The 23,626-nt window shown below is 45.3% G+C and overlaps 1 protein-coding gene and 2 long non-coding RNA genes across 3 annotated transcripts in view; 2 read left to right on the forward strand and 1 right to left on the reverse strand.

Annotated features, from left to right (window-relative positions):
- The first annotated feature begins 1,699 nt into the window (after nt 1–1,699).
- On the forward strand, nt 1,700–3,673 carry LOC124507099 (uncharacterized). The gene is made up of 2 exons (XR_006960931.1): nt 1,700–1,901; nt 3,328–3,673. It is a non-coding gene; the product is annotated as an uncharacterized LOC124507099 (long non-coding RNA).
- Nucleotides 3,674–4,976: 1,303 nt separating this feature from the next.
- ARL3 (ADP ribosylation factor like GTPase 3) overlaps nt 4,977–23,626 on the reverse strand; it is a 38,384-nt gene continuing 19,734 nt past the window's right edge. Inside the window, exons 6-8 of the mRNA XM_047072344.1 lie at nt 15,867–15,917; nt 14,103–14,288; nt 4,977–5,252 (exon numbers count right to left, since the gene is read on the reverse strand). Coding sequence (XP_046928300.1) covers nt 5,205–5,252; nt 14,103–14,288; nt 15,867–15,917 — 285 coding nt within the window. The 3' untranslated portion in view covers nt 4,977–5,204. The remainder of the gene's footprint in view (nt 5,253–14,102; nt 14,289–15,866; nt 15,918–23,626) is intronic.
- Nucleotides 6,606–11,045, forward strand: LOC124507101 (uncharacterized). Its single transcript, XR_006960932.1, has 2 exons — nt 6,606–7,498; nt 7,967–11,045. It is a non-coding gene; the product is annotated as an uncharacterized LOC124507101 (long non-coding RNA).

The following is a 23,626-nucleotide window of genomic DNA, read 5'->3' on the forward strand; positions in this document are numbered from 1 at the left end:
TGGGGCCCAGCAAACAGGCCCAGGTGCAAATCCGGATTCTGCCCCGCTGGTATGATCTTGAGCAAGCGATTCAAATTATGTGAGCCCCCATCCCAAACTGTGACAATACCTACAGTTAATAATGTTGCAAGGATTAAAGGATTAAATAAGATCGTAACTGTGAAGTCCCCATTGTAAGGGGGTGTCCCCCTGACAGTTTGCCCTGGTCTGGCAGTAGGGGCCTGGTTGTTGGTCACATCTCCACACGTGCGTGTGTGTGGCTGGTTCTAGACACACACACACACACACACACACACGTGCACGCACATGCACGGGCGCGCGCGCACACACTGTCACAGTGCTGGACCAGCAGATTTCACTGCAGGGAGCAGGAACTCTCTTTCCCTCCTCCCTGCCCAACTCCTGGTGCTGCAGCTTCCCTGTGTTCTGCAGTGTTGGAAAAGGAAATTACTGAACAGATTGCAATTAAGAGGGGAGAGGGGGGAGAGAGAGACAGAGGCCCTAAAATGCAGCTTGACTGAGCGCTAAACTGTGTTTTTGCCTGGAGCCAATCAGGAGCCTCTGACAAGAGCCTGTTCCCACTTACAAATCTAATCGCAAGACGTGTAGCTGGGGTGGCCCTGGGAGCCCTGGAGAGGAGGGGGCTGCCGGCACCTTCAGGAGACTGTTGGCCGCTTGCTTGTCGCCTTGAGAGTTCCGGAACGACATGGGAGGGGAGGTGGGGCAGCAGAGGTCTTGGGGGCCTGGGAAGGTCTGGACTCCAGAATTTCTGCCAGTTATTATAATAGCTGCCAATGATTTAGCACCTGCTATACACTGGACATGCATAGCTTCGTCCAGTCGTCTGGAGAACTAGATGATGTTACCTCATTTTACAGATAAGAAACAGAGGCACAGAGCGTCCCTGCTTTGTGCTAGCTGTTGCCCCAGGTCTAGGTACTTTATTTACATTATATCTTTTTTAAACCTCCCTACCATTTTAGTCCCATTTCATAGATGAAGAGGCAAGACTCCAAGAGAGTAACTTGCCCAAGATCACAGAGCTGATTTATGATGGGCAAGGATTAAACTCCGGGCCTCTCTGACTCCAGAGAACAGACTTTTTAATTGTACCTCACTGTCTCTTTATTGAGCAGGGTGTTCTGGATGGAGTTGCCAGATTTAGCAAAACAACACAAACAAAAAACCGAGAAGGCCAGTTAAATTTGAATTTCAGATAAACAATGAATATTTTTGAGTATTAGAAGTATGTCCCCGATATTGCACGGGATATACTTGTATTAAAAACAATTTCTTTGTTTATGGGAAATTCAAGTTAAACTGAATGTCCTGTCATGTATCTGGCAACCCTAGACCTCTCTCCTTCTGCCTCAAGCACCCCTCTTTTCTGCCAACAGCTTGCCTTTAAAGGCGGGCCCTTGGGACTAGCCATTCTGGTGAGTCGCTAGGCTGCCGAAGTGAGGCTGCCCAAGGGGAATAAATAGACGCTTTTCTGCTCTAGGGGCAGAGCCCTGGACGGATGCCTGCTCTGTCACCTACTATGTGACTTTGGGCAAGTCTATTTCCCTCTCTGAACCCTCTCTTACAGGAAGACACAGTTTTAGGCACTAGGTAATCGCGAGTGTTCTCGCCAGGCCGTTCCTGACACCTTTCCTGATACTTGGTGTCTTCTCTTTCTCCCCGCCCGTGCCAAAGATGGTACAAAATCTATGGTTGCCCTGGGGTGAGGACAGAGAGCACCCAGGGAGCATTGCTGGTGTGGACTTGGAAGGCCACAGCTTTGGGAACCAGGCTCCAGCCCTTTTCTGCACTGAAGGTTCCGTGAAGTGGAGCCAACTCCTCAACCCAGGCCAGTACCTCAGTCTTCTCAACTGAAAAGTGGGACTACTGTTGCCCCTACGGTATGTAAGGCTCACGCTGTGTAGGAGGGGCTCCGGAAAGCGTTGCTTTTATTGGTGGTGGTGCTGTTAGTATTTCACCCTTCTGAAAGAAGCACCTTGAGGAATGCTAACCTCTGAAAGGACAAACACATTCGAGGCCCTTTCCGAGCTTTGGCAAAGAACACAACACATTCCAGGCTGCCTTCCTTTCAGCTAAATTTCATTTGTCAGATTTTTGACAGACGTCTAAATTATACATTGAATTTTCCACATGACCAAATACCACGTCCCTTCCTTTGATTATCATTTTCAAAAGGGACTATAAAAAAAGAACCTTTCGATGGATCAGACTGAACCCTGAAACCACATGCAGTGCAGAGCTAAAAATAAAAGGAAGTAAGAACTGGCCCCTGAGAAGGAAAGAGAAATCAAAGCAAACTCTGACGGGAATCAAGGGACGAGTCCTGGCGAGGGTGACACGGTGTCACCCTCCAGGCCAGGCCGGATAAGGAGCGGCCGACAGTGAGGGTGGGGCACCGAGTGGCACAAAAATAGCCGCCCGCTTTAGCCCAGAGGGGAATAAAGAAATTTGTCAAAAGCTCGGAGAGAGAGAAGTGGAGTTGGAGGGAGGGAGGGGGCAGGACCGCGTCCTTCCAGCAGTTTCGGGAGCTGCGGACTTCTTCCGCCCCGGCACATTTCTACCCGCCGGCATAATCGCTGACTTTCAGCTGTGCGCCGACATGTTCCCCAGCTCAGCCCACATCAATGACACCCTTGTTTCCATAGTAACCGAGGGAGAGTGAAGGGGAAAGGGTGTGCGGCGCCGGGCGCGGGCGCCGGCCGGCGGGAGGCGCACCGGGGCGGCCGCAGGAGGGGAGGGGAGCCTGTCCCGCAGCTGCGCGAGCACGCGGCCCGCCCGCCGGTTCCCGCACGTCCCGAGGCCGCCCGCCGGGCTCGAGGCGTGCGGAGCACCCCCCACGGCGGGCGGGAGGGCGCGAGACCCGGTGTCCCCTTTTCAGCTTCAAATTCCGCCTTCTGGTCCTGGCCGCAGGGGTGGGGTGGGGCCGGGAGAGGAGAGAGGACTTCAGGAGCGTTTTGTTTTTACAAATGGGAGCTTTCAAGCTGCATTTTTCAGGCTCCGCTCCTCCAGCCCAGGAGCCCCCGGAGGGTTCAGTAGGGCTCAAAGGGAAGATGAAAGCTTGTGACATCCGCAATGGCTCTGTCTTTAGCTGCAAAGCAAATCTGAGTATTCACAGAGGCTGTTATCAGAGGACGGCCGGTGGCTTCTGCGGGCTGGCCAAGGCCTTGGGAGGGCTCTTTCAAACAGTTCCCTAAGTTGATGGTAAAAGAACAAAAATACTTCACAGGCGGTCCACTGCCAGAGTCAAAAGTTTCACGTCACAGTGTTCCAAATGGCAGAGCTCAAAGCAGGCATTTTGCCCCTCAGGTAACATCCCTGGTGCCCTATTTGGAGGGAAAAGCCATTTTCAAGTGCTAGACCCACGTTGCCAGCCTGACAGAAGAGGGATTGCTGGTTCCTTCTCATTCTGTTTTGCCTCTGTTCAAAGCCGAGAGAGGCACCTGGGTGAGACGGCGAAGCCAGAGGAGGAGGCTGCAGAGAGCAAGGAGCTCAGGGGTTTAAAAAAACCTCACCCGTTTTTGTTTTGCAAGTCCTTACTGGTCTGTCCACAGCCACCCCAGGGCACCTTTTCATCTCTGGCGTTGTTAATGACTTTCACCCCAGACCATCTTGGAAGCTGATCCTGCTGCAGCCTCACCTGTACAACTTGGTCCAAAAAAAAAAAAAAAAAAAAAGCTGGGTACTGAGGCCCCGGGGCTGGAGTGGCCCCTTCCGTCTGCTCCCATGCCTCCGCGGGTTTGGGAAGGGCCACCTCCCAGGATGAGAAGGCAGCTGGCCTCCCGGGACCCACCAGCCACTGAACAGTAACAGTCTCTTATTCACTCTCTGAAAACCCCTGAGCTCAGGCACCAGAACAGAGTTCAATTCAGGAGCCGAGCGTCGTCCTGGCCTGCTTTCCCGTGTCTGAAGCTGGGGATTTCTTAGGGCTCAGGGAAACAAGCTCTTTCTGCAACACAGGGCGGGAGAAGTCTCCTGCCCTCCTTCTCCACTCGACCCCCTCAGAGGCACATTTTGCTAAAGAGAGGCAGAGGACACCAGCGGCTGGGGTGACTCTGGCTCCCCTGGGCATGGCCTTGGCAATCACACACACCCGTGTTCTTCCCAGCAGCAAACCCTCTCCACCCATGAGCATCCCACACCAAGTTGCCAGCACTGTAAAAATTGATCTTTTCTAAAAATCGATCTGCCAGCCTTTTCTCAGTGGAGCAGGTTCATGGTAAAGCTGCATTTATTTTTGAAATCTGATAGCAGAGGCCTATTGTGATCATTTAAACGGAATTCTTTGAGCTTTAGAAATCCCTTCTATAGGACGGCCACGGAGAAGCCGGCTAATCTCAGAGTCGGAGGCTCACTGCTTCACTGAGCTGGAGAAAGCCTGTTTACGCTAGCCTGAGCCCTCGATGTGAGGGCTTTTTAAGGACCTTGTAATTTTTCTGGAATTAAACCTCCCACCTCTCCTTACATTCCAGATGTCATTACAGTCAAAAGTCATAAGAATGTGCTTCCCTGTGTGGCTGGCTGGCGGGGAGGAGGTATGTTTCTGTGGTGACTTGTTTGCAAGAAAGGTTTTTTTTCCCCTCTCTCTCCAAAGGGTGAGGATTACGCACGCAGTCTCCTACCTGCAGGACGAGATGGTTTAATCATCTGCTATCCCTCCCCTCCCCCCCAGCTCCTTCCCACCCAGCTCAGTCTGTGATGGTAAAACTCACTGCCCAGCACCAGCAAACACCGTCTGTGGCTTCAGAACCATGGGGGGAGGGGGGAATGTAAGGGACAGGTCAGGAAATAAATGAATGCAGCATAAGCTGCTTCTTCCTCTTTTCCTTTCTTTCTTTTTTGAAAGAAAAAAAAAAAAGCCCACCGGAATTGTCTAAACTGCAATGTAATCTCTTGCTCATTTAAAAGATCTCATTTTCTAATCATGTGCTTTGAGACATTTAATACTATTTCAATTATGCCGAGGAAATAATATAATTCCTTTATTTGAAAAATGATACTGAACCTCAGAGATCAGTTAAATCTACTGCTGGAATGGGGATTCTTTTTAAACTGTGTTGTTCCCTCTCTTCAAACAGCTGTAGCTGTACACAGATGGAAAAACATTTGGTCAGAAAGCAGCAAATTAGTGTTTTTCAGGACAGAATGCAGCTCCCGCAGCTCCCGCGTCTCCATTCGTCTAGATTTTATTTCTTCTTTGCATTGACATTTTTGCAGACCCAGTTCATGCCGTCCTTTGAGGGAAATGGGCAGAGAAAGGCAGTGTTAGTTGTAAGAAAGGCACAACGCGCTCAAACCCCGGAAGGGAGTGGGGGGCGGGGGCGGGTGTCTAGGTCCTCCCTCCCCTCCCCCTGAGCTCCAGGGAGTTTGGTGGCCCCAGGGGCCCACCTGGGTGACCGACCAGGCACAGTGGCCTCCTGGGGAGGAGAAAGGGGGGGGGGGCTCTGAGAGCCCAGGGGGAAGATGGGAGGGGGAGTGCCCAGTGTCTGAACTTGAGATGGATCCTCAGGAACTCCCTCTGAAAAAATAAACACATCTGCCTGGATCCAAGGCCTGATTGAAGAGCTATCAGAGATTCCAGCCATTTTTGGCTTTTTCTAAAAGCTGACCTTTGCTAGGGCATTTAATTCAATAAGTCACCCTTCTGGTGCCCCGGTGTGTTTACAGTGTGACAGTGTACACTTGGCTTAAATTAAATTTTTTTGGAAAAACAAGCCAACTGCAGTGTGTGTGTGACGAGACACACACTGGGGCAATGTGCATTTCTCTCTCTTAGGGCAGCGCTACACAGAGGTTTAAAAGGGCTGGCCTGATTCTTGCAGCTTTAAGCACTACCAAGCTGAGGGACTGGGGAGAAGGTTCCCTTAAAGGCACAGTGACCTTGAACGTGTCCTCTCTTAGAAGGCTGGAGAGGGACAGGGGTAAAAACCACACAATGCCTACAGCCACCTGGCAGGCAGCATGATTTCTCATGGATGCCAGGTCTGCCAGAGATGACCTCCTTTTCAGCCCCCTCTGGAGCCATCCCTGAATGCTCTCCCTTTCCCCAGAGTCCCTCCGACCTTCAGGGGTGTATGGAGTTCCCTCAGAAGCCTCGCACAAAATCAAAGGAAGCTCCTGCAATGAGTCCCTTTCCTCTGCATCTGTAACACATACTACGCTCCCAGTCACATTTGCACATCTCAGGGCACACATGACATGCAGAGCCCCGCATTTCCTGTGACCATGGAGCTAGTACTTGAACCTGAACAGCTGAGGCAGCTTAAAGTAATAAATATCAGCTGACACCCTTGGCCATTCGGAGCATTAATCCCATAAACAATACATCACTGCAAAACAACCAGCAGGCATCCTATCTCCTGGCTAATCTGACCATAACCTGAATTTACAGTGATTAAAACTCTGCCAGTTGCCATCAGAGCACTTGGGCAGGAGAACCAGATAATCCGTTGGCTGTCCCAGGGCAGACCTTAGGGTGTTTGCCAAGATGTGGCTGGCCATGGCCCAAAGCCCAAAGGTGGACAGCACCTGGCAACGGTGGGGGCAGGGGTGGGGGGATGCGAGGTGGGAGGAAGGTGGCTCCAAATGCATCTCCAGTTACAACTGGGTCAGCTACTTACTCTGAAAAGCTGAGGCCAATTTTAAGACCATTTTATGAAAAGGATTAATTTAAAGAGAAGCATGTTTAATTTTAGCAGCTAATTGGTTTCCAGGAAAAAAAAAAAAAAGATCACCTGCCAGGAGACAAAAAAGATTTTACAAATAAAAGAGCGATGAATAAGATAACCATCTTCTCTTTGCCTTCGAAGCTGAATAGCTCAGCACTTACGTAGCACTTTCCACCTTCAGGAACCCGTACGAACACTATCAAAAGGTGTGTACCTCAATATCTTCTCCTCTAGAGAGACTTGCAGATTTTATCAAATCTTCTCAGAGAAATCAAGAACCGTGTTCCCACACTACATGAATGGCACTTCCCCCCACCTCGTTTTATGGCTGATTATGGGGAGGGGAGGGTTCTTTTTATTATATGTAACAGAACATGAATAAAGTCAAAGAGATAGGAAAAATATTTACTCAGCTGCAGGAACGCAAAGCAGAATGTGGAGGGTGAGGGGCAGCTTTTCCCCAGTTATCTGTTATGGAGGCAGAGGGGATTTAAACCAGGGAGCCCTGGGGGGTGGGGGGGCAGTGTCTTCCAGATGTCTATGTGGGCCAGGGGTGGCAAAGCCCTTCCAACCACAGTCCTGCCAACAGAGGGCGCTCAGAGGTCAGCACCCACCGGCTGACCTGCTGGCCCCTAGGCCCGCACAGCTGCCGCCTGCAACCTGAAGGAGTGTGGGAAGCACGAGGAGAACGAATAAGGGCAAAGCCCTGTGGCTGCTCTGGCTCTCGGAGGAGGTTGTCCCGGTCTGAAGCGGCTGGAGGTTGGGGAACTGTACCTTTCCTGTTCGTATCCAGTGGAGAACCTGAGCTGGAGGTAAGAGGTATTGGGGAGGCCACGGTTAACGGGTTAATGCCTCTTCAATCAAATCAGGGCAGGCTGTGCCAAGCTGCCCACGGGAAAGGAAAGACAGTGGTGTTGCCCAGGATCCCTGAGACAAGGGTCCATGTCAGACTGGCCCGAGGCGATGTTCGCAGAACCTAGCATGGTATCATGGTATCTGATCTACAGTAGACAATTAATTAGTTTTTTAAAAGTTTATTTATTTACTTTTGGGGGGGGAGGGGCAGGGAGGGAGAGAGAGAATCCCAAGCAGGCTCTGCATCCGGTCAGCAGGGAGCCGGATGTGGGGCTCGAACCATGAGACCATGACCTGAGCTGAAACCAAGAGTCGGAGGCCTAACCGACTGAGCTACCCAGGTGCCCCAGTAGACGCTTAATTTATATCTTTTAAATTAATCCTTGTAACAACGCCCAAAGTAAGCACTATTATAATTTCCACAGGACGGTGAGGAAATGGGGGCACAGACTCACGTGAGGCAGAGGCGGGCTGTGAACCCAGGCAAGAGCTCCAGCACCCTCGCTCTTTAGCCAGTTACCATTCCCCAGTGAATGCCTCAAGCTTAGAGAGAAGGTGGGAATCGCCCTGAAGTTGGGAAAGAGGGCGATCCAGGGTCTTCTTTGTTATGACTTCCAGCTGATACAGGGTCATGAGACCGGAAGAGCCCCCAGCCAGGCACCCTGCTCGGTTTTGCTGCAGCTCAGGTGCCAGAGGCTGTTTTTGGCCACTTAACTCTCAGGATTCCCGGCTGCTGCTGCGTGTGGAAGCCTGCATATTTACCTTGCGATCGTTAGCATATTAACTATGTGCCAGACCACTGCCTCCGGTGGCAAGTCCACGTTTAGAGGAAACTAAGAGGAAGGACCCTCTCTGCTCCTCGTGTTACCACACTGCTCGCGCCTCAACTCGGCAAGGCTTTGTTTTTTAAAAACCGATGACTGGGTAAAGGTGATCATCTACTTGAAGCAGGTTACTGCTTTGCCTCTAAAGAAGGAAATGAACTCATAGGTTTGTTTAATGGTTGAACTTTTATTGTTTAAAAACTGGTTTGACCGAATTTTTGCACATTTGATCTTCGTCACAGGACGACAATCTTATGGCACGGGTAGCCCTCCCCTCTCTTCCTCCACCACAACCTCCCTCTGACCAGCTTTGCTGAAACTGGATCTGAATTGATTAGCTTCAGTGCAATAATAGAGACTAAAGAGAGACCTCGACCCTCAAATACTGGGCTTTGTTTAGCATCATGGAAAGGAAAGGCATTTACTATGTCATGATGTTACTCCCTATGATAAATGCTGGGAAACATACAAGGCTCCCCCTAACCACATGGGTGGAGGCCAAGGAGTCACACACAGATCCCTGTGTTCCAAGATTGGAGGTGCGATGCCCCTTTCTAGGGAAGAGTGGCCTCTGACTGCGCTGCTCCTTTGAGCTTGCTCTCTCTACAGTGCATCCATCACTGCCTGATGGTTGGAAGAGAGCAGTAGTAGCCGTGGTTGGGTGGGCCTGGCTTGTAATGCCATGAGGACTAGGCAGTCACATCAGTAATTGCTTTAAGATGACAAGGAGCTCAGAGCACTGCTGTCTGTCCTGTTGTGCCACTGGGCCCCCAGGGTCAAGGAGCAGCTGGGTGCAGTGTACATAAAATATTGCTTGCTATTAATATTTTTTCTGGAGACAAAGGGTACTGTACCAGAGAGGTAGCAAAATCGCATGTCCCAAGTTTGTTTTCTTGGTCTACGGAGAGGTTTGAAAATTTAAAAATAAACCTGAGGTCTGACTTGTAGATAAGCAGTTCCACATACACTTGGAGTCAAAAATAACTGATGTCAGGCCTTAGAAAGAAGTGGTAAATGTCGTGTTTTTTTTTTTTTTTTAAATACTGAAATTCTGTTGGCTTATTAAGGGAAAAATCCCCTAGATCAAGGAAAAAAGCAACAAAAACAAGAAACTTGGCCAGTGAATGTTTAACGGCCATCTGCGAAGCACTCTGAAGTGCAGCTCACACATCGGGGCTCAGACTGCTAGTGGTCTTTTCTACGTAGGTTAGATGGTTGTGAGCCAGATCGTTACTCCTGTTTGGAGAAGGAAGACAGGGAATGTGGGAGAGATGTGGGAAAGAAGGTGAGCACAAGGTGGAGGGCCCGGAGAGCAATCCCCAGGGAAACCTTCTGCTAGCTCCAAACTACTGGTGTAGACAGGCCTTGGTTATGACTGATGCTAGAGGCCAGGTTGAAACTGCTGATCTCTGTGCTGAAATGAAATGATAATCTGGTGTAATTTTAGTTAAATACACATTGGTGTTTTAGAGAGGGAGTATCTTCAAACACCTGGAACTGTACAAGAGCAGAGGAGAGCTGTGGTTTGGGGTTCCAATTCAGGTTTGCAGGTGGAAGAGGGACTGACTTCACTACCTTCCTCTGGCTCTAAGCCAGATCCTTTGTTCACTATTTTCTAGGCGCCCAGGAACAGAAGAGAGTCCTGGAGCCAGATGTCATGCACTGGGACAGGGCCGAACCCCAAGGGCACAGAGGGAGGCTGCCCCCATGTCTGCAAGGCAGTCTGGCTGAGGGGGCTGCAGGTCTCCCATCCCAGACATTTTTCAGTTTCTCCTCTCTCTGCATTCAACTACTTGACATAACTGGGTCTTTTCTGTTCACTCCTCGGGATTATGCGCCTCTCAGCAGGACAGAGTTTCTAAGATTGATGTTCTCCTTCAGTTTCTAGTGCCCTTTACCTATGCTCTGCTTTTGACAGTTTCCCATGAAAACCTGCTTTAATCACATGATGGCCTGGCCTCCTCATCACCATCAATCAGGCAAAGAAAGACTTGTTCTGAACTCTCCCAAAGCCCTCAAAAGTCAATTTCCACACCCAGAGCAGGAGCTATTGAACAACACGTGGACCGCCTGTCCTTGTAAAGACCACACATGTTTGCCTTCAGAATATCAGGTAGAAGAAGAACCTGAAATCCATCCCAGGAATCACTAACTTTCATAATCTCAAATTACGTGTCTAAACTACTCAGCTAAGGAGAAATGATACACCTGCCCCATCAGTCCAGAGGGTTTAGCTCAGATCTGTGGCTGCTCCTCCGTTCACCCACCTGAGGGTGTCACTTTTCTGGGAAGAGGCAGGTCTCACAAATGAATTTAGATTAAACATATACACTCAAGCACAATGTAAATAGGGACATTATCTCTGAACACCTGAAACTGTCACAGAAATTCCAGGTCTTTTTAAAAACCTTTGTACAATTTCTTTCAGGGTCATTAGAGCTGGGGTGCCAGATGTTACTTGACCCATTTAACGCCTGATCAAGCTGTGCCCATTACTGACCAGTTTTCAGGGGGTAGTGAGTGGAAAAGTGGGAGGGTAGAGTAGGAGGAGGAAACAGGAGTTTAGGGAATTTTAGTAATTATTACACAGTATCCATGCCTGAAAGTGATCTTATGGACATTTTTCTAGTGACGCCTTTCATTTTGAGGAATACTTAAAGCCTTAATGAATTAAGAATCATTAAAGTCTTGCACTTGAACTAAGCAATGCAGGAAAAGAATTCCATGTAAGTGACTCTTTTTAAAGTGAAAACCAAGAAACTGGCTGAGTGGGCAAGAGAGGGAGTCAGAAGTATTACCTGAGGGAGGGACATGGTCAATCAGTGCCTCACAATGAAAAGCGACTCCACAGAAAACTCCCCGACCTTTCTCCAGTCCCCAAAGGTTACCATTAAAGGACAATAGACAGCAGATTCCCTTCTTAATTAACATTTTTATTAAATAACCCATTTCAAATAATGGTTAAATTCTCTAAATTTATATCATTCTATTAACCATAATCTAATCTCATTAACCTTGAAATCCCAGTCTTAACTACCCAATTCTATACACCATGGTACTATCTACTAAACTAATTAAGTGACCTTCAAACTATTTCTCCTCCATATAAAATCATTATTTTTTTGGTTCACAGTTCTTTGTTGTATCTCTCTTGATATCATTTCTTTTGAACCTGGTTGCTGAAGGTCCTGATCTGAGAAGAACTTTCTGAACAAAATCAAACCACACATGACTATTTCACTCGATTCAAACTGGTTGATTTTAAAGCCCTCCCCTTCCACCCCCACCCTCTGTCTAATAGCTCACTGCGTCTTTTTTGGCATAAAGATCCTGTGACTTAAAGGGAACTCCATTTCTAGAGTGGTGATGACACAGCCAGGAACACAGAGCTCTCTACCCTTGTAATCTCCACCTGACTGGAGAGGGGGAGCAGAGGCCAGGCAGACAATGACGAGGGCTCCCTCCCAACCTCCAGGCCCCTCTGAAGAAGCACCCTTGACTTGAATGCCACTACTCTAAATACTGATTCTAGATAACTCTAGGCCTCCTTCTGACATCCCTAAGGCTGGCTGAAGAAACAAGAGATTCACTGTTAATTCCAGCTTTGCTTTTTCTTCCTTTTGGCACTCTGGCCCAGTGAGGATTACAGAGCAGTCAGTTCCCACTTTCTCAGGCGTATGCACACAAAATGTATTTATTTCCTCCAGTCCCACCTTTAGAGTCCCCATCTCAAGATGTTCTTTTTTTTTTTTTTTTTTTTTTTTCAAATCTATACCCAAAGTGGGGCTCGAACTCACAGTCCCAAGATCAAGAGTCCCATGCTCTACCAACTGAGCCAGCCAGGCATCCTTGTTCTCTACTTTCTATATTTGCATTCTAAACCATTTAGAGGCAGAATCCTCTTCCTGAAGTAGTTTGTGCAAACACAAGAAAGCTACTGTCTTTTCCCGGGCCTCCTCCTCCCCAAAATAACCTCAGGCTTCCTGAATAGCATTTTATGCACAATCCAGGTAACTGCCTTAGGCAAAACTTGGGTTTCTTTTTTTAAGTGAGAAGCTAAATAAAATGATTAAAGTTTACCTATCAAAACCATCCTGGGTTGCAGCATACTTGTTGGACCAGCTTGTAAATTAAGCTGAAAAATGCAGTTAATTTGAAACCTGATAGACCTATAATCACATATGTGACTGCCATTTTATGGAGGAGACTCGAGAAGAAAAAACTATTAGTGGGATTAGTTCCTTTGTTGAGCAGGATTAGGGGAGAGTAAAGAACTTTTCAGTTTTTGGTTTTATGTACTTGTATATGATTAACAATTACTTTTAATATATTACTTTTATAATCAGAGTCTAGAAAGGAAGGACAGAAATAAGAGTCCATACCTGCCCCCTCCCCAAACCTAAAACTCACAGAGACCCACAGAGCTCTGCCATCCATTCTGGGGACGCAGCGAAGGTAATGTCTGGCTACTTGAGAGCCCCGTAACGCGCACACGCACGGAGCGTTTCCGAGGGTGCAGGTATTGAGGAGTGTGGAGGAGGAGGCGCCTGCCCTGTGCTGGCTGGTCTGCCCTCAGATCCGGAGGCCAAGCACGGGAGCAGGCTCTGGCTGTTTGTGTAACAAAAAGAAAAAATCCAAGGCAGCAAACAGATGGAACAACTGAGATAATTCTTGGAAGTGATTATTTGCTTGAGATAAAAGCAGTCAGGCAGTTTTAAGACAAATCAATGTCAAATGTCTTAGGAGAGAGGGAAAAAGGGTATTAGAAGGGAAATGGAGAGAGGCTGCAGGACAAAAATTGAGAATCAAATCCCAACAAACCAAGCTGAGAGAAAAGCAAACCGGCCATGCTATTATGACACACGCCATATGGCAATGAGGGAAGGTACCATTTCTTCAGATGTTGTTAAGCCCCACAGCATCCCAGAGCAGTACTGCCTGGTTCTCACAGCACTGTGTCACTTCCCTGGCAGGTACACCAGATGTTTAAAATGAGGCATGGGGAACATGCTGGGGCTCCAGCGTAAAGAAGTAGCCCTGAGTGTCAACTGGTCTGAGGCTGCCTGGTGGGAAGCATCAGAGCTGAAATGGTTTATCATTCTTTGAGGATATAGGCTCTCAGGTATCTGGGATACAACCATTTTCTGCCCTAAATTAATAACAAATGAGGGGGAGACTGCTCTTCTGGTATACGGTTCCTCAGTATAAAGCATGATGGGGCTTTCTGTCAGCAGAAGCCTCCCGGTGGGAAACCAACCTGATGTAACAGGAAAGAGACACCACCCCCGCGGGCAGTGGAGATAGCCAACAGAAAAATCAAAACACTTCTAGGATAACTGGTGTGCGTATTGTTGATGGCTGTTACCGCGGGAACACAACTATTTAGCATCCATAATATTAGACACAACACAAACCCCAACCCAATCATCAAAGAATCCTAGAGTTAGAAAGCATCTCCGAAGGTCTTTGGTTCTGACCTCCTACCCAGTGGGGTAGTCTGTCCTGTGTGTGGGTGGTTTATCTGTGGCTTTCCTGGAACAGTTAATGATTATCAGATTGGTTGCTAAGTAAAAAGAACCAAACTCCTCTGTGCCCTTCACATCCTGGAGCGGTTCATCTACTAATCGAAAGCTATTTGTTTCAGATCTTTTTCTATCTAGATCAGCCCAACCAGTGAGACAGACCACGCTGGTTGGGTGCCACGTTGCCAGGTAACCAAGCCTTCTGGTAATCTCACCTGAACGCCCTCGCCTGTGAGAGCTGAGCAGGACTGGATCTGCCAGACTCGGTCTCGGATGGTGTGCAGATTCAGTCCTTCTGCAATTTCAGAGGCGGGGGCTGCCGTGAGCAAATCCTGCTTGTTAGCAAAGATGAGCACTGGCACACAACTTAGTTTTTCTTCCTCCAGTAATTCAGCTAGTTCCTGGATCATTTTGGGAATGGATGGGAAGGGAAGGATGAAAACGATGATATTTAACCATGTACTTCTAATTAGAAAAAAAATAAAAGTATTAAGCTGATCAACTAGCAACTTCCAAGGGCAGTGGTTCTCAAACTCGAGGCTGTGGAAAAATTCCCTGGCAGACTCCTGGGCCCACCCCAGAGTAGGTGACTGTGGGATGTTTGAGGTAGGGCCTAGGAATCTGCATTTCAATACACTCCCCAGGTGGCTCTGCTATAGGGGATTCAGAGATCATACTTTAAGAAATGCTGTTAAAAAGAAAACACAGGTTGTGGACGGAGATTTAAAATTTACTCAAGGCTATTTTCTGCGAATGACTTTCAACGCGCGCGCACACACACACACACACACACACACACACATTTTAAACTGAAAAGGACAATGACTTTATAGACTAATTCTCAATCTCTACCTTCAAAACATGCATGCATGTGCACTGCACTTCATCAAACCCACATCCTAAAATCCATTTGGCAACATCTCTGATGTTTTGGTTACTGGTTGGGGTCTACACGTATGCTGATTCTGTCTGCAATATGCATAGGAGAGGGTATGTATTTACCTAAGAGGACTCCCGTCTTCCCTATGAAACTCACATTTTAGCTACTTAAGATACTTAGGCTGTCAAAGGGAACTGGAGGGTTCAAGAGGCAGATCATTCTATAACACCCTTTACCCCTAAGCTCATGTTTAGCATTGCTTCACATGAGTGATGACAGAGAAACCATCAAGGTATCGAAAGGAGAGGGGTTGTCTCCAGGAGTCTGGAAAGTTCTCAAACTAATTTTCAGGAAAAAGGAACATAAACATGGGGAGTACTACCTTTGGAAGGCCACCTGTGGTAGTTTAGGACACAGGTCAAGGACTCTGCACAATTCTCTAAAGAGGTCATTCTTCTTCTTGCTCCTTATCAGTATATTCAGTCTCGGTAAAATGGTCTATGCCCGCTGCTTCTCTATTTAAAATTGTGTACACAAATTGCACCGTGTAATCATGTTGACATGTACTTTGCATTTGAAGCCATATTTGGGTTCAAAGCATATCTACTCTTGGCTTGGAAGCAAGGGCAGCTTAGTCTTGGCTTGCATATTTCCTAAGATCCCCTCAAATTTGTCAAAGGTACCCTTGGATCAATTAGGTTGGTATTGAAAACTGTACCCAGAAATGACAAATGAACTGTTCCTCGGGGTTCATTTCTCAGTGGCCTGGGAAGACACTGGAAGAGCTTTTGGGCATGGTGGTAAGGTCCATTTGCTTATATCTTGGTTTATTTAATTTGACTAAAACTCAAAGGCTGTAACCAAAAAATAGTTTAAAGGATTCTCAAGTAATTTCCTTATAGGAAACCTTTTTTTCCTGTTTTTTTTTTTTTTGTTTGTTTTTTTTTGCAACTGGTATTTTTGCCTGCTTGCCAGAAAGACTGCCTTGTTTAAACCTCAAAGGTTAAACAACAATACCTTCCTCATTCTCATATATTTACAAGGTAGATTAATGAATACCCAGTTATTTTAAAAATATCTCAACAGAAGAATTATTTACCTGACCCGTCTCTTCAAATCTTTTTCTGTCTGCGCTGTCAATTACATATATCTGTAAAGTAAAAGGAGAAGGTTACTTTAATAAGCAGATATGGAAAAAGACGGGGCACTTTCTGCGGAAGGAGCAAAGAATCCCCAGTCAGTAGATTTCTCATTAGCACAGCATACAGAAACTGAACTGAAAACTCTTACCTCATCTATGCATGCAAAGTAAACTAACAAATTAATTGATTGATTAAATGGGGGTATCCAAAAAATATGTCCAGCTAAGAGATGTCAGGAGAACCAAGCAGGACAAAAACAGCTACGTGTGTTGTGCACTCACTAAACATTCTTGCTTAGATTTACCCTGTTAATTCTTGTTATGACCCTATGAGATCAGTTTCATTATTCTCCCATTTTATACAAAGACATACATGAGGCCAAAGAAGTTAAGTTCGTTGTTCAAGTTCTATCTGGTACTCAACAAGAGTGGGATTCAAACCCGGACCTACCCGACAGTAAAGTCCACAGGTGCTCTTAAGCACTCTGCTGTTCTGCTTCCCAAAATGTCAGAAAGGGATGGTGTTTTGAGGCATTTACAAGTGCTATAGTCCTGGAACATCATGGCTCTGAAAGGACATCCTGTAGTATGAACTATACACTGACTTCAGGTGCTGAGGTAGGAGACCCTCTGATCTCCATTCCATCCCCACCTTCTTAGGCTTGCCGGGAGGTTAAGATCAAGTACTGGAAATAGCAAGGGCTTTGCCAGAAGTAAGAGAAGTCTCAAGATTCTCTGTTAAAATGATAAATCCCAAGCTTTTTCTCCCATCACTGAATTTTATTAATTGCATAAATAACATCCTATAATAACAAGGGAAATGAAGACCAAAAAAGAAAAATCATCTATAGTTTTAGAACCCAAACACGTTAATTATTTTAATTTCTTATGAAAGTTCCCTTCTAATTCTTCTTTATAATTAAAAAAGAAAATTAGAGATATAATTTTGTAGGCCTTTTTTTCATTAAATGACAAATGTTTTCCCAGTTGCTAATCTTAAAAATTATCAAATTTGCAAATCTTTTTATTTAAAAAGATGTTTATTTATTTTTGAGGGAGGGAGAGAGGGAGGGGCAGAGAGAGAACCCCAAGCAGGCTCCACACTGTCAGCACAGAGTCTGATGTGGGGCTTGAACTCATGAACCGGGAGATTATGACTTGAGCCAGAATCAAGAGTCAGGTGCTTAACTGACTAGGCCACCCAGGTGCCCCTGCAAAAGAATTGTTATTGGGACCGCCTGGGTGGCTCAGTCAGTTAAACGCCCAACTCTTGGTTTCAGCTCAGGTCACGATCTCATGGTTTGTGAGTTTGAGCCCCGTGTCTGGCTCTGTGCTGACAGCATGGAGCCTGCTTGGGCTTCTCTCTCTTCTTCTCTCTCTGCCGCTCCCTGGCTTGCTCTCTCTCTCTCTCTCTCTCCCCCCCCCCTCAAAAAAAAAATAGACATTTAAAAACATTAAAAAAGAATTGTTATTAAACTAATGGTATTAATGGAAACACTCTTTTAAAAGAGAATATTCACCAAAAAGCAACAATAAAAAAACCAATCTGCAAGTCTCACCTTTACCTCCCTTCAGTTACATAAACTGGTACACCGTGATGCACATAGGCGTTTCTGTATGCATGTCCAATTCTGTGCTATTCTGAAAATTCACTCTTTTGAAAGAAAAATTAAAATTCCTTTGCTTAATGCTCTCTCATTTAGAGTAACTAGTGCCAAATATTATAGTGGGAACCAAGTTTCAGCCTTTCCTCTGAAGAATACCCTATGTGTCTACCTGTGTGTCTTTCATGGAGAATCACAGGAGAATGAAAGATGGATGTGTTTGGCCTTGGTATTTTTTTTTTTTTTTTGCAGCCTTATTGTTGTTGTTAATATTACTCTGACTCAATGTCAATACATGCATTAATGGGTTCCGCACACCACAGATACCCCAGATTTGATACTGACTGATAAGTAAGCATGTAGAACATGGTGGTAGCTTTGTTTTTCTCCTGGAGGGGTGGGCATTTTTAAAGTAGCAGGCGTTGAAGGGGCGCCTGGGTGGCTCAGTCAGTTAAGCGTCCTACTTTGGCTCAGGTCATGATCTTATGGCTCATTGAGTTCAAGCCTGCTTTGGATTCTGTGTCTCCCCATCTCTCTGCCCCTTCCCCCCCACACCCCCCAAGTCACACTCTGTCTCTCCCTCTCTCAAAAATAAACATTTAAAAAATGTTTTTGAAAAGGAGGCATTGTATAAACATAGATGCGGAAAGAAGGAATGCAGTGGGAGAGTAAACCTCAATATAGAGTTGATTGGAGTTAGTTGGGGGTCTACAGGCCACTAGGATGGTCTTCACTCAGGCAACAGTGCCAGGGAGGGAAGAGGAGTCAGGTGATCGCTGGGAGGGGGTTTTGGGCTCAGAGGGCTGCCCAAAGGCAGGAAGCAGGTCATTGGGCAAGAAAGAAATTATAAAGTAGGAAAAACTCTGCTTGGGAGCAAAGGGTGTAAGAAGGTAAGAGTGGAAAGAGGAGGCTGAGACAAGGCTGAGAAGACAAAGACACAGTTAGGAAATTGATGTCTGACATGATGAAAAACAGGCAGTTGGAGAGAAGTGAGGACGGGAAAGGTGGTTTAAATCACACACAAGAAAGATTACCAAATACCAGAGTCTGAAGGTGAATGAGAAGGCATTTTTAACTTAAAATTGCTAAATTACTTGCTATTTATTGCTTTGACATGAAATTTCACAGGAAACATTTTCATTAAAAGATACAAAAGGAGGAGGCACCTGGTGGGCTCAGTTGGTGGAGTCTGTGACTCCTGATCTCTCTCTGGGTCATGAGTTTGAAGGCTTACGTTTGGGGTAGAGATTACTTAAAACAAAATTCAAAAGGAAAATTTTACTCAACTACACATAAATTCTATCATTTAGTATGTTGCCCACATAACTTATAAAATTTGAAAATTACTACACAGTAATTCCTGGAGTCTATAAAATAACTGCCGAATTTATTAAAAGGGCCAAGTAAAAAGTCATTAGCACAAGCCAGTTTTTGGTGATCCCACAAATCTGTTTTTCTGCAGTTCTCCCTGTCACCTCCCTTCCCCAGTGCTGTCCAGTGTCTTCATGTGAGTATCTGTTTTCTTCTGGTCAATAGCTAAGGATAAGGGTAGCCTTCTATCTTTTTTTTTTTTTAAGTAGCTGTTAATCTAGTCATGTAAAAAAAAAAAAGTTTTTAGAAACTTTTTAATCCAAAGGGTGCCTGGGTGGCTCAGTCGGTTAAGTGTATGACTCTTGGTTTCACTTCAGGTCATGATCTCAGGGTTTGGGAGATTGAGCCCTGCATGGGGCTCTGTGCTGACAGCTCAGAGTCTGGGACTCTTTCTCTCTCTCTCTCTGCTCCTCCCCTGCTCACTCTCTCTCTCTCTCTCTCTCAAAATAAATAAATAGGGGCGCCTGGGTGGCTCAGTTGGTTAAGCGTCAAACTTTAGCTCCGGTCATGATCTCCTAGTTTGTGGATTGGAGCCTGGCGTCCGGCTCTGTGCTGACAGCTCACAGCCTGGAGCCTGCTTTGGATTCTGTCTCCCTCTTTCTCTGTCCCTCCCCAACTCACGCTCTCTCTCTCTCTCTCAAAAATAAATAAACATTAATAAATAAATAAACCTTAAAAAAAAGAAAGTTTTTAATCCCAAAACAAACTACTACTAAAAAAACAAAATACTCTGAAAGTATCAGGGAAAGTTAAATGTTTATAATGCTCCTGACTGATCTTAAAACCTTCAAAAGTCAAGTTTCATAAAGCTATTCTAAAATCAAGTTACTGGTGGGGCGCCTGGGTGGCGCAGTCGGTTAAGCGTCCGACTTCAGCCAGGTCACGATCTCGCAGTCCGTGAGTTCGAGCCCCGCGTCAGGCTCTGGGCTGATGGCTCGGAGCCTGGAGCCTGTTTCCGATTCTGTGTCTCCCTCTCTCTCTGCCCCTCCCCCGTTCATGCTCTGTCTCTCTCTGTCCCAAAAATAAATAAACGTTGAAAAAAAAAAATTTAAAAAAAAAAAAAATAATAAAATCAAGTTACTGGTGGGGCGCCTGGGTGGCGCAGTCGGTTAAGCGTCCGACTTCAGCCAGGTCACCATCTTGCGGTCCGTGAGTTCGAGCCCCGCGTCAGGCTCTGGGCTGATGGCTCGGAGCCTGGAGCCTGTTTCCGAGTCTGTGTCTCCCTCTCTCTCTGCCCCTCCCCCGTTCATGCTCTGTCTCTCTCTGTCCCAAAAATAAAATAAACGTTGAAAAAAAAATTAAAAAAAAAAATAAAATAAAATCAAGTTACTGGTATCATGGTACTCAGAATGATGCTTTAGGTAAAGCAAGGCCAATTCATATCTTCTTTGGCAATTGTTTTGAATTTTTTATTTGGTTGTGGGAGGAAGAGCTAGAGAAAAAGATTTTTTCTTGATGGAAGGTCAACCAACTCTATCCACAGACTAGTTAGTTATCTAGCATGGGAAGGGAGAAACTCTTTGTTTCTCCTCTTGCTTCTGGTCCTCCTCCCTCCTGCTGCCACCTCTTGGCCATTTTACTGGTCCTAAGTATTTCTCAAGAGGGGTAAGCAGAGATGAAGAGAGATGACATTAACGAGTGGGATTTTTATGTTAGCTCCAGCAAAAGTCTAAGAGGAAGCTGAAATTGACAAGTAAGGTTTTTGGGTAATGTGGTTTTTGATTATTTGTGCTCTAGTAGTATGATTGATGCTCAGGTGTGAGTGATATCATGGAAATAATGCAAGAGACCGTTTGAGATCCATCTCACTTGATGCCTCTACTCTGGATATGGAAATGATGACACTTGCTTTGTTTATATTGTTACATTTGAACAAAAAACCGGTAATAAAGTAAATGGAGTTTAGTAGTAATAGTACCATATCTGAAAAAATTTGTATATTTTCTAATCTGTCAAAAAGCTGTTATTTTCTGGCCCAAGAGAAATGGAAGACTTTCTATCCCCTCCCTTTTATGATCCCTCAAGTTTTGTTTCCTAGTCACTCTCCCTAAATTATTAAAGCTGAAGTCAGCTGTTGTCAGTATCATTTTCCCTGAGAATAACTGGCATTTTTAGGAGTTTCCCTGACTCTTTCAAACCTCTAGAGAACCAATGAATGTTTAAAAGTGGGGTTTGTCAATCTTTTCCTACAAGGAGTCAGGTGGTAAATATTTTAGGCTTTGTGGCCTATACAATCTCTTTCATAAGTAGTGAACTTTGTTATTGTAGTGTAGAAGCAACCATAAAAAAATCTAAACAAGTGGACGTGGTTGTGTCCCAATAGTACTTTATTTATGGACACTGAACGTGAAATTTCATATTATTTTCACATGTCGTGAAATCTTCTTTTTTCAATTTTTTCCCCCAACCATTTAAAAATGTAAAAACCGGGGCGCCTGGGTGGCTCAGTCGGTTGAGCATCCGACTTCGGCTCAGGTCATGGTCTCATGGTTTGTGAGTTTGAGCCCTGCGTCGGGCTCTGTGCTGATGGCTCAGAAGCCTGGAGCCTGCTTCAGATTCTGTGTCTCCCTCTCTCTCTGCCCCTTCCCCGCTCATGCTCTGTCTCTCTCTGTCTCTCAAAAATGAATAAACGTTAGAAAAAAAATAAAAAATAAAATAAAAATAAAAAATAAAAATGTAAAAACCATTCTTTGCTCACAGGCTACATAACAATAGGAGGTAGTCTGGATCAGTTTGTCAGACACCTGCTCCAAAGTAAGAATTTCTTATTGCACTCTAGAGATAAAAGAATTAACCAGGCAACTAAATGTGTCAAGCTTCAACCCTGCTCTTCTAGGCAGTATGGAGGCTAGGGTAATAGGTCTTTTCAACTAACAATGAATAACTATTAAATACAGACAAACTAATATAACCCATCAACCACTGCCACTCCAAACTGCTTATGAAACTGGCAGACAGGGCTGAGTCACCGGCCTTAGACTCTAACCCTGGGGACTCAGCTGCTCCCCCAGACTTGTTTAATCTCAAACAGCACTGGAAAATAATGAAAGGTTAACTCGGAATCCAAAACACTGTCTGGAATTGGCAGTCTAAGGTGGCTGGAGAAAGCTCCTCTGGGGCAGCTCTGAACTGACTTTTACTGGATTGTACGATAATTCCTGGGCACTCTCGGCTAATAAGAAGTGTGGAATCCTGGGTCATGTTACAAATACCTTGCAGTCTACCCTCAAGGTGTTAGAGCTTGTGATTTAAAATTACCCTGATCTGTGGAGCAGAAAGTTTTAGGGGCCTCCTTATGGAGCCTCACGGTCATTAATGTCCTTATATATTGCTCTTATTTGGGTATTTCTTTCAAAGTACCTAATCTAGCAGATGAACAAATTGAACTGCTATTTTTCTCAACCATCTGCTTTTTCCTAATAGCTCCCCCCACCACCAATTTTATTGAGGTATAACTGGCATAGAGCACTGTACAAGTTGAAGGTGTACAGCATAGTGATTTGACTTGAGGGGCGCCTGGGTGGCTCAGTTGGTTAAGCGTCCAACTTCAGCTCAGGTCATGATATCACAGTCCATGGATTCAAGCCCCACATTCGGCTCTGTGCTGACAGCTCACAGCCTGGAGCCTGTTTCAGATTCTGTGTCTCCCTCCCTCTCTGCCCCTCCCCTGCTCATGCTCTGTCTCTCTCAAAAATAAACACACATAAAAAAAATGATTCGACTTGAATCTACAGTTTCACTGATTCACTTTAATTTTTAAGCAGTTTTTATTTATAGTATTGGATAGATGGCACGTACAGTTCCATGTACCTCACCTCACCTCAACTCCCTCCCCCAGCCTCCCCTAGTAACATCTTGCATTAGTGTGGCGGCACATTTGTCACAGTTCATGAACCAATATTGATATATCAGGTTCATTCTCTGTTTTAAAGTTCTATGGGTTTCAACTGACCCATAATAACATGTAAACACCTTACAGTTTCATAGAGAATAGTTATTCTAAAAACCCTCTGTATGTTGCCTACTCATCCATCCCTCCACTCCCCCCTTCCTCCACCCAGGGAGTTGGCAACCACTAATCTTTTACTTGTAGAGATTTTTACTAATTTCTATAGTTTGCCTTTTAAAAAATGTCATATCGTTGAAAACAGTATGTATCTTTTTCAGATTGACTTTCACTTAGCAGTATGCATTTAAGTTTCCTCCATGTCTTTTTGTGGCTTGATAGGTTATCAAAATTTTTTTTAAATAAATATTTTTTTCATTTCTTTTTATCAAGAAATAGCATCCTATTATATAGATGTACCACAGTTTGTTTATTCATTCACCTACCGCTGGACATCTCAGTTGCTTCCAATTTTTGGTAATTATGAATAAAGTAATAAATAAGTATTCATGTGCCAGATTTTGTGTGGATATAAGTTTTCATCTAATTAGTTACATTCCTTGTAGAGTGACTGCTGGATCACAGAGTTTGGTAAGACTATATTTAGCTTTGTAAGAAACTGCAAACTGTCTTCCAAAGTGGTTATACCATTTTTCATTCCTACCAGCAATGAATAGGACTTCCTTCATCCTTGTTAGCATTTGGTATTGTCAGTTTTTTGGATTTTAGCCATTCTAATAGATATGTAGTGGTATTTCAGTGTTTTAATTTTCAGGTCCCTAAGATGTTGAACATCTTTTCATATGCTTATCTGTGTATCTTCCATGGTGAGGTGTCTGTTCAAATCTTTTGCCCAT

The sequence above is a fragment of the Lynx rufus genome, unplaced genomic scaffold, assembly GCF_022079265.1.
Source record: "Lynx rufus isolate CCGP_SWC_20201006 ecotype Redwood Valley unplaced genomic scaffold, mLynRuf1.p SCAF_11, whole genome shotgun sequence".
NCBI lineage: Eukaryota > Metazoa > Chordata > Mammalia > Carnivora > Felidae > Lynx > Lynx rufus.